The 13,415-nt window shown below is 44.1% G+C and overlaps 1 protein-coding gene and 1 pseudogene across 1 annotated transcript in view; both read left to right on the plus strand.

Annotated features, from left to right (window-relative positions):
- The first annotated feature begins 8,727 nt into the window (after positions 1-8,727).
- LOC103214101 lies at positions 8,728-11,013 on the plus strand (annotated as a pseudogene).
- Positions 11,014-13,021: 2,008 nt separating this feature from the next.
- Positions 13,022-13,415, plus strand: part of SMURF2 (SMAD specific E3 ubiquitin protein ligase 2) — a 124,398-nt gene continuing 124,004 nt past the window's right edge. Inside the window, exon 1 of the mRNA XM_042783543.1 lies at positions 13,022-13,400. Within this exon, the coding sequence (XP_042639477.1) occupies positions 13,022-13,400 (379 nt within the window). The remainder of the gene's footprint in view (positions 13,401-13,415) is intronic.

Genomic DNA, 13,415 nt, shown 5'->3' on the forward strand with positions numbered 1-13,415 from the left:
CCAAGAATTATATACCCGGCAAAATTGTCCCTCAAATATGATGGTGAAATAAGGAGATTTCCAGATAAGATGTATTGATAATTATTGGTGATTGGAATGTGAAAATTGGAAACAAAGAAGAATCATTGGTAGTTGGACAATATGGCCTTGGTGATAGAAACTATGCTGGAGATTGCATGATAGAATTTTGCAAGACCAGCAGTTTACTCATTGCAAATACCTTTTTTGAACAACATAAACAGTGGCTATACACATGGACCTCACCAGATGGAAAACACAGGAATCAGATGGACTACATCTGTGGAAAGAGGCAATGGAGAAGTCAATACAAGGCCAGGAGCTGACTGTGGAACAGGCCATCGATTGCTCATATGCAAATTTAAGTTGAAGTTGAAGAAAATTAAAATAAGTCTGTAAGAGCCAAAGTATGACCTTGAGTATATCACATTTGAATATAGAGACCATCTGAAGAATAGATTTGATGCACTGAACACCAATGACTGAAGACCACATGAGTTGTGGGATGATGTCAAAAACATCATACATGAGGAATGCAAAGAGTCATTAAAAAGACAGGAAGAAAAGACCAAAATGGATGTCAGAAGAGACTCTGAAACTTGCTCTTGAATGTCAAGTATCTAAAGCAAATGGAAGAAATGACAAGATAAAAGAACTGAACAGAAGATTTCAAAGGGCAGCTAGACAAGACAAAGTAAAATATTAAGATGAAATGTGCAAAGACCTGAAGTTAGAAAACCAAAAGGGAAGGACACACTCGGCATTTCTCATGCTGAAAGAACTGAAGGAAAAATTCAAGCCTCGAGTTGCAGTACTGAAGGATTCTGTGGGCACTATATTGAACGATGCAGGAAACATCAAAAGAAGGTGGAAAGAATACGTAGAGTCACTGTATCAAGAATTGGTTGATGTCCAGCTATTTCAGGAGGTGGCATATGAGCAAGAACCACTGGTATTGAAGGAAGAAGTCCAAGCTGCACTGAAGGACTTGTCAAAAGCAAGTCTCCAGGAACTGACAGAATAAACATTGAGATATTTCAACAAACAAATGCAGTCCTGGAGGCACTTACTCGTTTGTGCCAAGAAGTTTGGCGAACTGACTGGAAGAGATGGATATATGTGCCCATTCCGAAGAAGGCTGATAATGTGGAAATTATCGAACAATATCATATGCAAGTAAAATCTTGCTGAAGATGATTCAAAAGCAATTGCAGCAGTATATTGACAGAAAACTTCCAGAAATGCAAGGTGGATTCAGAAGAGGATGTGGAATGCGGGATGGCATTGCTGGTGTCAGGTGGATCTTGACTGAAAGCAAAGAATACCAGAAAGATGTCTACCTGTGTTTTATTGTCTGTGCAAAGACATTTGACTGTGTGGATCATAACAAATTATGGATATCATAGTGAAGAATGAGAATTCCAGAAAACCGTGCTCATGAGGAAACTGTACATAGACCAAGAGGCTGTTGTTCGAACAGAACAAGGGGATGCTGTATGGTTTAAAATCAGGAAGGGTGAGCATGAGGGTTGTGTCCTTTCACCATACTTATTCAATCTATATGCTGAGAAAATAATCTGAGAAGCTGGAGTAGATGAAGAATGTAGCATCAGGATTAGAGGAAGACTCAGCCTATGATATGCAGATGACACAGCCTTGCTTGCTGAAGGTGAAGATGACTTGAAGCACTTACTGATGAAGATCAAAGTTTATAGTCTTCAGTATGGATTATACCTCAATATAAAGCATACAAAATTCCTCACAACTGGACCAAAAAGGAATGTTTTGGTTACCTAATGCTGCTCTAACAGAAATATGACAAATGGGATGGCTTTAACAAACAGAAATTTATTCTTTTACAGTTTTGGAGGCTAGAAGTCCGATTTCAAAGTGCCAGCTCTAGGGGCTGGGTGAAAGCCCCTTGACCTTGGGCTTCAGCTCTGCCTCTTGCTCCTGGCCCACTGAACCTAGAGGCATCTCTTCACTCAGGCAGCTGCTGGCTGCTGAGGCTGACAAACCCAAGGTCAACAAGTGAAAAGGCACAGTCCCTTGGTAATACTACCAAAGCACATGGCAGGCCATTGACTCAAGTCCTTTGAAAGTCCGAAGATTGGCAGAGCATGGCAGACTGCTGAACAACAACTTGGCTACATACAGGGTTCAATTGTGCCATAAGCTAGAGATTGTTCCCAAAGCTTCTCCTTATATACAGGAAGCATTCCACCCTGGCACTGATTACCAGTTTAATCATGGGGAATGCTACATCCAGCTGCCCAACCACTCAACCAGGCCCAGCCGAGATGACACACAAACTCCACAAGGAACATCATGATAAATGTGGAAAAGGTTGAAGTTGTCAGGGATTTCATTTTACTTGGATCCACAATCAACATTCGTGGAAACACCAGTCAGGAAATCAGATGTCATAATGCACTGGGCAAATCTGCTGCAAAAGACCTCTTTAATAATGTTAAGGGGAAAAGATGTCACTTTGAAGACTAAAGTGCACCTCACTCAAGCCATGGTATTTTCAATTGCTTCATATGCATGCGAAAGCTGGGCAGTGAATAAGAAAGATCGAAGAAGAATTGATGCCTTTGAATTTAGTGCTGGCAAAGAATACTGAAAATACCATGGACTGTCAGAAAAACAAACAAATCTGTCCTGGGAGAAGTACAGCTAGAGAGGAAGACACAGAGAGGTACACAAGAGGTACAGACAACAAAGATAAACCGTATAAAATACTGTGTTGTCAGTGATAACACACATTAATGTACGAGTAAATCGATGGGTAACTCGCTGCCCTCCAGTCAGAGTTGGATGCAACTCATAGCGACCCCTCCTTGGATTTCCCAGGTGGTATCACTACAGAAGTAGATTGCCCAATCTTCCTTCCAAGGAGTGGCTGGTGGGTTTGAACTGCTAGCCTTCTGGTTAGCAGTCTAGTGCCTTAGGCACTATGCTACCAGAGTGCCTAATAGATGGGTAGATAAACTGAATTATCAGCTATGTCTAGGCAAAAGAGAATACACCCATGACCATACGTAAGGTGAGCTGACGATATTTCTACATATGTATTTGTATATGCTGTAAAAATGACCAAATATACAATAGAGCTAACAAGGGGTAAAGTTATGATAACCACAGCCAACCACCATGAGGGAGCAAATAGTTGGGCCTGTGGGCTTCGGACCATGGTCTCAGGGGACATCAAGATCAATTGGCATAACATACTACACAAAAACATTATTCTGTATCCTACTTTGGTGAGTAGCAACTGGTGTCTTGAAAGCTTGAAAGTGGCCATCTAAGATGCAACAATGGGTCTCTCCTCATCTAGAGCAAAGAAAAATGTAGAAACCCAAAGACAAATGGAAACAATTAGTCAAAGGGACTAGTGGACCATGCAGTCCTCAGCCAATATAACCATGAGACCAGAAGACCTAGATGGTGCCCAGCTACCACTGTCAACCACTAGGAAAGGATCACTGCAGGAGATCCTGGATAGAGTGGGAGAACAATGTGGAACAAAACTCAAAATCATGAAAAGGACCAGGCTTCTGGTCTAATAGAGCCCAGTGAGACTTTCGAGATTGTGGCCCCTATTTACTCTTCAGGTTTGGAATTGAACTCACTCCCCTGGCTTCCAACCAAACAATAGACAGGCATGTTCTCTGTAGGAGAACAGAAGGACAGTGTTTGCACAGGGAGATAGCTTAGGGGGCAGGATAGCACAGGAAAGAAGGACACAGGAAAGAGGTAACTGCAGGGAGGAAGTGGGAAGAGAGCTGTTTCATTGTGGGGAATTGCAGTCAATGTTGTGAATCAAAATGTGTATGAACACTGCTGTATGGGAAATGAATTTGCTCTGTAAACTTTCACCCAAATAACAATAAAAATATAAATAAAATGATAATAATAAAAGAAGTACAGCTGGAATGCTCCTTGGAAGCAAGAATGGCCAGACTTTGTTTTCGTCATGTTGTCAAAAGGGATCATTCCCTGCAGAATGATATCATGCTTGGTAAAGTAGAGGGTTCGTGAAGAAGGGAAAGACCCTCAACGAGATGGACTGACACAGTGGCTGCGGTGATGGGCTCAAGCGTAGCAAGGACTGGGAGGCTGGGGCAGGACTGGGCAGTGTTTCATTGTGTTGTACAGAGGGTTGCTCTGAGTCAGAGCGAACTCGATGGCACTTAACAACCACCACCTACCCCAATTCATTTTCCTTTTTGTTTTTAACATATTCTTCCCACCAAATGTTAGTGGTTTCTGCATTTTTTAAAATTATTATTTTATATAATTTCCCCTAAGGGGAGAAATATACAAATGTATGTATTTTTAAAGGCTTCTGACATATGCCTAGTAATGTAATGCATCTGGTCCCAGGCGACTTGATTTTGTCGTTTATTTTACTTCATCTCAGACATTTACTTAGGGTTTTTTTTTTTTTAAATTAAGAATTTAAATTAAGGTCAAATAATATTTAACATGGTAAAAACAAAAAGCCAAACTGCCATTGAGTTGGATCCAACTCATAGCGACCCCTCCTTAGGTTTCCGAGGTGTTATCTCTACAGAAATAGATTGCCAAGTCTGCCTTCTGAGAAGTGGCTAGTGGGTTTGAACTGCCAGCCTTCTGGTTAGCAGTCAAATGCCTTAGGCACTACACCACCAGAGCTCCCTAACATGGTAAGGAAAAGAATAAATGATATAATGAACATACAGGTACCTGGCTTGAGAAATAGACTATTATCAGTATATTGAATAGTTTCAAAGTATTATTCTTACTGAATCTTTTTTTCAAAAAACTAGTAGGGTTTAAACTTACATACAAGCAAACCTAAGAGCCTTCCTCTGTACATTACACATAAAACATTTTTGTGTTGTCACTTACATGTTTGAATGTACTGCTTTAAACTTCACAACAGGCAAAGTCTCTCCCAGGTTCCCCACCACATTCTGAAACCTAACTTCTGTCATCTAATGCAAAGCTACAAATTATGTTAGTGAGTGATTGGGAACAGAATGTGTGATACACGAATAAGGCAAACGTGTATGTCTATACCAGTTTGCTAAATTTTATTGCAGTTACTCAGCCTCTTACATTGTGACACCAGCTGCTGTTCAAATCAATTCATGTTCAGGTCCTCTGTAATACAGAAAAATATTCCAAAGGATGTTGTTCGTGCTTTGCACACAGTAGGCATTCAGTATTTGTTGAATGGATTTCTAGCATTATTCCTTCTGTTTCTAGTCTGACTTACCACTTTAATTGTAGGAATATTTTAGACTGATGAGAGTCCCACGGTGGTGCAGGTGGTTAACCTACTGAAGAAAGGTTTGGAGATTGGAGGTTCGAGTCCAACCAGGAGCACGATGGAAGAAAGGCCTGCCTGTTTACTTCAAAAAAAGCAGTTACTGAAACCTTATGGAGCGTGTTAGGGGGAAAAGACTCCAGATTCAAATACATTCTGAATCCACTGCCATGGAGTTGATTCTGACTGTAGCAACCTTTTAGGACAGAGAACTCCCCCATAGGACTTCCAAGGCTATACATCTTTACAGAAGCTGACTGTCTCATCTTTCTTCTGTGGAGCAGCTGGTGGGTTCAAACGGCCAACTTTTTGTTAGCAGCTGAATCTTTAACCACTATGCCACCAGAGATCCTAACATACACTATACCAAAAACCAAACACACTGCTGTCGGGTTGAATTTGATTCATAGAGACCCTCCTTGGGTTTTTGAGGCGGTATCACTGGAGAAGTAGATTGCCCAGCCTCCCTTCCGAGGAGTGGCTGGTGGGTTTGAACTGCTAGCCTTCTGCTTAGCAGTCAAATGCCTTAGGCATCACAACACCAGAGTCCCTACGTATACTATAGAAACCCTTTATTAAGCCTTAAACAGGATGAAGACAAACACAGTCATCTGCCTGAGGGAAACTGCCAGCATGAGGCCAATGGAGTATACTTACTCACAGCAATGATTTTCATATATACGATATAAAACAAAGGAAATCATCACAGATCATAATTGGTTATTGTCACCGGTGGGACTTCAGAAGCAGGGGAAGGACCATGATTGGGATGGTACACAATTACAGGTCAAGAGGCTTATACGATTGGTTCTGGGGCTTTGACCACCTGGCTACGTGGTGATTGGGGTGTGACTCATGATCATATAGTCTTGAATCATAGTTACCAGGACCCCAACTTTTAAATTAGATAAGATGTGGCTATTTTCATGAGTTATTTAAGACAGCACAGGTAGGTTCCCTAGTTCTTTGTGTGAGCATCATGCTAGGTAATCTACTTTCAACTATACTCTTCCTGAGGGCAATCTGCCCCTCCCTGGGCTTGTCCTGGCCATATCTAAGCATGTCCACATTGCTGGTTTAATGGTCAGAAAGAATTCAAAATGACTTCTGAACTTATGTCAAGATTCAAAATAGAGTTATAGTTCTGTTGGTCACCAAAAACCAAACCAAACCAAGCTCACTGTCGTGGAGTCAGATCTGACTCATAGCAACTCCTCCTTGAGTGGCTGGGGGGTTTGAACACCAGCCTTCTGGTTACCAGTCAAATGCCTGAGGCACTATGCCACCAGAACTCCCATTGGCCCCAGCCTTCCACAAACCAAGTGCTTTCGAATTTAAGCTTGAATGCAGAGAATAGTTCTATTCTGACACACCTGGGGTTGCCCTGAATCACAGTCAGCTACATGGCAACTGGGTTGGTTACTAGACTGATGAGATACTTAAAAAATTTTTTTTTTTTAATTTTATTGTGGTGAAAACATATAGAAGACATTCACCAACATAGCAGCTTCTGCATTTACAGCTTAGGGACATTGATGACATTTTTAATGTTGTGCCACCATTAATGCTATCCTTCTCCAAAATCTTCCCCTATCACTAGCATAACCTCAATGCCCCACAAACAAAAGCTTCCCTTTTCCCCCTCAAGTCCCACCCTCTGGTATCCACTAAGAAACCTTTATTATTATTATTTTTTAAACCTATCTAGCAATTTTTCCTCCTCTCCCCTTCCCTCCCCTCCCTGGTAACAAAGAAAGTTTACTTCCATATATAAACCTTTCCTGGACTTTTTACAATAGTGGACTAATAAAATACTTGTCCTTCTGTGATTGATTTATTTCACTCAACATAATGTCCTTCAAATTCACCCGCATTATGGGGTGTTTTGTGACTTCTACATTATTCTTGAATGTTGCGTAGTATTATTCCATTATATATATGTACCACAGTTTGGTTATCCATTCCTCTGTTGATGGGCACTTAGATTGTTTCCATCTCTTTGCTATTGTGAATAGTGCTGCAATGAACATGGGTGTGCGTGTATCTGTTCGTGTCCTGGCTCTCACTTCTTTAGGATATATACCTAGTAATGGGATTGCTGGATCAAATGGTATTTCCAGTTTTTTAAGGAATTGCCACACCAATTCCCACAATGTTGTATCATTATATAATCCCAGCAGCAGTGTATGAGTGTCCCAATCTCTCCATACCTCGCCAGCATTTGTTATTTTCTGTCTCCTTGAACTTTTCTGTTAGTGCTGGGGCAAGATGGTATTTCATAGTTATTTTGATTTGCATGATGAGATAATCTTGGAGGTAACTTCATCTGGACTATGAAGTTACATCACTGGTGAATTAAATGATCGACATGGGATTACTATTAAAATATATTAGATTTTAAAAACATTTTATTGGGATTGGGGTGAAAGTTTACATAGAAAATTAGTTTTTCCCAGTCATATTTAATACACAAATTGTTCCATGATATTGCAGTCTCCGAGAATGTAAATATTAACTGGAAGGCTGGCGGTTCAAACCCACCAGCCACTCCTGGGAAGGAAGGCTGGGCAATTTACTTCCATAGTGATACCGCCTCGGAAACCCAAGGAGGGGTCCCTATGAGTGGAATCGACTTGATGGCAGTGAGTTTGTTTTTTGGTTTAATTAAACATTTAAAAGGGGCGTTCCCTTGCTGCCATGGCAGCCAACGCGACATAGCCTCTGTCGAATGACGTAATATCCGGTGCACTGACCCTTGTACAACCGGGTTCTGGTTGAGGGAGCGGTAGCAGGCTGTCTGCGCGAGACTTCAGAATGGTGAGCGAGGCCAGGGAGACGCTGGAGCGGACTCGCCAGTTCCTTTGAGAACGTTTGCATCTGTGCATTCCTGGATGAGGTTGGGACGAGCTGCACCCAGGGCATAACTGGCCATGTCGTTGCCCTACTTGTATGGGGAAGGGATGATGACCAGGGTGAGCGGCAGCAGTTTGAGTTCACCGACTGGGATCTCCAGAATGGAGATGCCACTGGCAGATCAGGGAGGGGCCATTTATGAAGTGTGGGCAAAGCGCTCCTAGGATGATGAGAGGCCCAGCTTTGGAGGCAAGCGAGCCCGCGGCTACTCGGCGCAAGTGACCTTCATCAGCTTGGGGCTCAAGAAAGGGGCGGCAGAGGAGCCGGAGTTGAAAGATTCTGATGACCAAGAGAAACCTGTTACGCAGAACGACTTTGCTAAGGGTTTTGGACCAAAGAAGTTAAAAACTAGTGGCAATTATAAAACCTAGCTAGAAAAGTTTTGCAGGAGAAACCAGTTCTTTCATGGACTTTAGTAGCTGGGAAAGATACATGAAAGAAATTGGATAGAAGCTTCAAAAGATGGGCTATGTTCCTATATGGCAGACTGGGAGCAGAGGGTCCTCTATAACTACTGCTAGATCAACCACAAGCACAGTCTCCCTAATGATGGGCTGCTGTTTCATTTGCAACAACTGCCCTCATCTGGCAAAGAGGCCAAGGTCCTGGGTTTTGTGTTTTCTGAGCTGAAGCACAACCTGCAGCTTCTTATCAACCTCAAGGAGCAGATAGATCATCCAGAATGACTGGCCCCTACAGTGTGAGGGGGATGCGGTGGTCAGCCTCTCTCATGAGCTGGAGATGATGCCCAAGGTCTTGGACTATGAGAAGAGGGTCATCTCTGACCTCAGCAAGATCTTGGAGATGATGGAAGAGTGTGAGTGGCGGATGCAGCCCAACAGCAGCAGCCCTCTCACTCTGGGGCAATGCGCCTGCATCTTTGAAACCCAGGATAAGCACTAGGAGGAGCAGAGGATGTATGACTGCATGAACTTCCCTGTGGCCATCGTGTGTCCACTTATGAAGGGGTACTGGCAAGAGTGGGATCCCCTCAAAGATTTCATGTAAGCAAAATAATTTCCAAGTGGAAAAGCTTCATAATGAATGATAAGCTCTTGTGCCACAGTGGGCAGGACCTCACAGCAGATGCCTTTCTTACTTTTTTTTTTTTTTTTTTTGTGGTTTGAGTGAAAGTTTACAGAGAAAATTCATTTTCCACACAGCAGTTCATACACATTTTGTTTCATGACACCGATTGCAATTCCCCACAATGTAACAGCTCTCTTCCCACTTCCTCCCCGTGGTTACCTCTTCCATGTCTTTTCTTAAGCTCTCTCCCTGTGCAAACACTGCTCTTCTGTTCTCCCATGATTGATCACTCCAGGCAGTTTATCTACCTGATGTAAATGTTCACCCTGCCTGTCCATTGTGTGGCTGGAAGCCAGGGGAGTGAGTTCAATTCCAGACCTGAAGGGTAACTAGGGGCCATAGTCTTGGGAGTCTCACCAGGCTCTATCTGACCAGTAAACCTGGTCTTTTTTCATGATTTTGAGTTTTGTTCCACACTGTTCTCCCACTCCATCCAGGATTTTCTGCATTGATCCCTTTTGGAGTGGTTGACAGTAGTAGCCGGGCACCATCTAGTTCGTCTGATCTTGTGGTCATATAGGCTGAGGATCTCATGGTCTTCTGGTTCCTTGGACTAATTGTTCCCATGTGTCTTTGGTTTTCTTCATTCAGCAGATGCCTTTCACAGCCTGATATGGGAAGTTTGGATGCCTTTTGTTTGAAATATCATCACCCAGTGGCAACCAAGGAACTTGACTCAATAGTTCACTCTTTGGCTAACTGGGTGCACTTTATTCCTATCTGGATCTTAGATAACATATTGGATTAGCTTGTCTTCCCCAAGCTACAGAAGGAAGTGGAGAACTGGAACCCACTGATTGACACTGTTTCCATCCATTCTTGGCTCCGTCCATGGTTTCCCCTCATGCAGGTATGTCTAGAGCTACTGTATTCCCCTATTCACAACACGCTGTCCAGTGCCTTGCAGAGGTGGTAGCCTAGTGACTCCTGCCAAGCTCACCCTGCAGCCCTGGAAAGGTGTCTTCACCCCTGGCTCCTGGGAAGCATTCATAGTTAGGAACATCATGCCCAAGGCGTGGCCACATCTTGGTGAGCTCATCATTAGCCCCCACCAGCAGCACATGGAGGCCTTTTATTGGGTGATTGGATGGGAAGGGATGATCTCTGTCTCTAGCCTGGTAGGACTTGTTGAAAAGTACTTCTTCCCCAGGTGGCTTCAGATGCTGTGCTCCTGGCTCAGTAACAGCCCAAATTACTAGATCACCAAGTGGTACCTGGATTGGAAGTCCGGGTTCTCAGACCAACTGCTAGCACATCCATCCATCAAGGACAAATTTAATGAAATACTTGGTATCATGAACAAGGTGGTGTCCTCCAATTTTGGTGCCTACATGCATTGCACCACGTGGGAGAACATTGCCTTTCTCACCAATATGGAGCAGAGGAAGGACTTCCCAGGAGGCGATGCAGGATTGAGGAGAGACTGAGAACATGGCCCCGAGGGGCATCAGTGTGGCCACCAGTTCAGTGACCATGAACTTTAAGAACATCATTCAGACCAGGCCAAGGAGCACAACATTGTCTTCATGCTTGTCATCAGGAAGCAGCATAAAGGGCAGCAGCCCTACACCTTTGGTGACATCGTGATTTACATAGCCCAGTGAAAGGTGGTCACCCAGGGTGAGCAGACCTTGATGTCCACCTGCCTGCAGAGCCTGATTGGCATGGTCAGATAGACTGCTGTGGGTCTGGAACAGGTCTGAAATCAGATCTAAGAGAGACATTCAAAATCGTTTCTTACAAGTGAAATATATTTAAAGTAAAATACATATATATGTATTTAAAATTGCATTAAAAGTACATGGTCTTAAGTGACATTAACAAAGCACACAAAAAGTCCCCCATGCTGTCACCCTTAATAGTTGTTTTCATTTTGCATCAGTGTCTCTGGGTGGGGTTTATGGTTAACCAAAAGGTCAGATGTTCCAGTTCACCCAGAAGCACATTAGATGGAAAGGCCTGGGAATCTACTTCCAAAAATCAGCCACTGTAAACCCTGCGGAGCACAGTTCTGCTTTGACACACATGGGGTCACCGTCAGTCAGAATCTGCCCAAGGGCAAGTATTCCATTTTTCCCATTGTGCATAGAGACTTTTGCAGGTATACTCATACTCATTGCCTTGGTTGATTCCAGCTCATAGGGACCCTATAGAACAGAGTAGAACTGCCCCATAAGAGTTGGTGTAGTGCCTAAGGCATCTGACTGCAAACCAGGAGGTTGGTCATTCAAACACACCAGCCACTCCGCAGAAGGAAGATGGGGCAATCTACTTCTGTAGAGATTTACTGCCTTGGAAACCCAACGGGGGTTGCTGTGAGTCACATTTGACTTGATGGCAGTGAGTCTGGTTTGGTTTAATCTTCACTGGTGTAGATCACCAGGTCTTTTCTCCACAGGAATGTGGGTTTGAACCACTAACCTTTCAGTTAGTAGACAAATGCTTAACCACTGTGGCTCCTTTGCAGGTATAAACCAAAAACCAAACTCACTGCCATGGAGTTGTTTCTTACTCATAGCGACTGAGGCTGTAAATCTTTACGGAGGTAGATAGCCCTGTCTTCCTTCCTTGGAGTGGCAGCTGGGTTTGAACTGCTGACCTTCTGGTTAGCAGTCAATTGCCTTATCTACTACACCACCAGAGTTCCTTGCAGGTATACATAGAATGTTTTATTCTGCTTTTAAACTTTGCATTATTTGTAAACTTCTATATTATATGTGCTTCACATTTGCCATTTTAAATGGCTACATAAAAGTCCATCTCATTAATGTAATATAATTTACCATTAGGCTATATTCCCTCTTACACTTTCTTTTGTTACTAACTGAACTCTGCAAAGAATATCTTTTGTATATCGTCTTTTTTCCTTATTCTAAATTATTTGCCAAGAATAAATTACTAGGAATGGACTTGTGAGGTCAAATGATAAATACACTTTTTTTTTTTTTTCCTAAGGCAACAATATGGTATTATATGAAAAGCTTTTTATACATTGCACTCTATAATTTAGGGAGCTCTGGTGGCGCAGTGCCAAAGGCTTTTAACTGCTACGGAGAAGGTTGCTGGTTCAAAACCACCAGCTGCTCCGTGGAAGGAAGCTGGGGCACTCTAAAGATTTACTGCCTTAGAAACCCAATGGGGGTCGCTGAGTCAGAAACGACTCAATGGCAATGTTTTCTTCTTCTTCTTCTTCTTCTTCTAAGGTTTATCTTAACAATCCTTTGAGGTACTATCATTCTGCCCTCGCGCTTGTTGTTGTTGTTGTTATGTGCCGTCGAGTCGGCCCCGACTCATAGCGACCCCTCCTTGGGTTTCCGAGGCAGTTTCACTATGGAAGTAGGATTGCCCAACCTTCCTTCCGAGGAGTGGCTGGTGGGTTTGAACCGCCAGCCTTCTGGTTAGCAGTCAAGTGCCTTAGGCACTACGCTACCCTCGCGCTACGCTTGTAAAAAGAGCCCCGAGCCGGCAGGTAACCTGATCTCGTCAGCCAGGTGAGTTCTGGATGGAGGTGGCAACGACACCAGGAGTAAAGCACCCCTGGGAATTTGCTGGAACCCTCAATGTGGGAATAGTGTCTCTTCCCTCTTTTCAGCGACGCTAAATTCCCAGAGCGCAGCGGACGCAGTTTTAACCTTGCTCACCCAAGTCACTCAGAGCGCCCGTCCCGCAATGAGCTTCTAACAGATGCCGGCCCTGAGTGGACACGAGCTCTCCCATAAGTGGTCAGGACATGGTTTTTCCTCCGGGTGCCACAAAGCTGCTGCCACCTACGTTTTTTTTTCCTCTCCCTCAAGTTCTGCGTGGGACCCTTCGCCGCCCGCCCTAGGGGAAAGAATCAGCGCACCCCTCCCCGCAGCCGGAGTCCAGGCCGCGCCCGTGCCCCACGCCCCCACACCCCGGGCACCCGGAGCGGCCCGCCCCGCCCTGCCCTCCGCTCGGCCCGACCAGGTCCCGCCCCTCCCCGAAGGCCCCGCCTCCCGTCTCCGCCCCGCCCCTCGGAGACGACGAGTGGCGGCGGCGGCTGCGGCGGCTGCCCCAGGACCCGGTTCCCTCAGACAAGAGGGCGGGTAGAGGAGGA

Source organism: Orycteropus afer, unplaced genomic scaffold (assembly GCF_000298275.1).
Source record: "Orycteropus afer afer isolate SDZICR_OR568_19922 unplaced genomic scaffold, OryAfe1.0 scaffold00018, whole genome shotgun sequence".
Lineage (NCBI taxonomy): Eukaryota > Metazoa > Chordata > Mammalia > Tubulidentata > Orycteropodidae > Orycteropus > Orycteropus afer.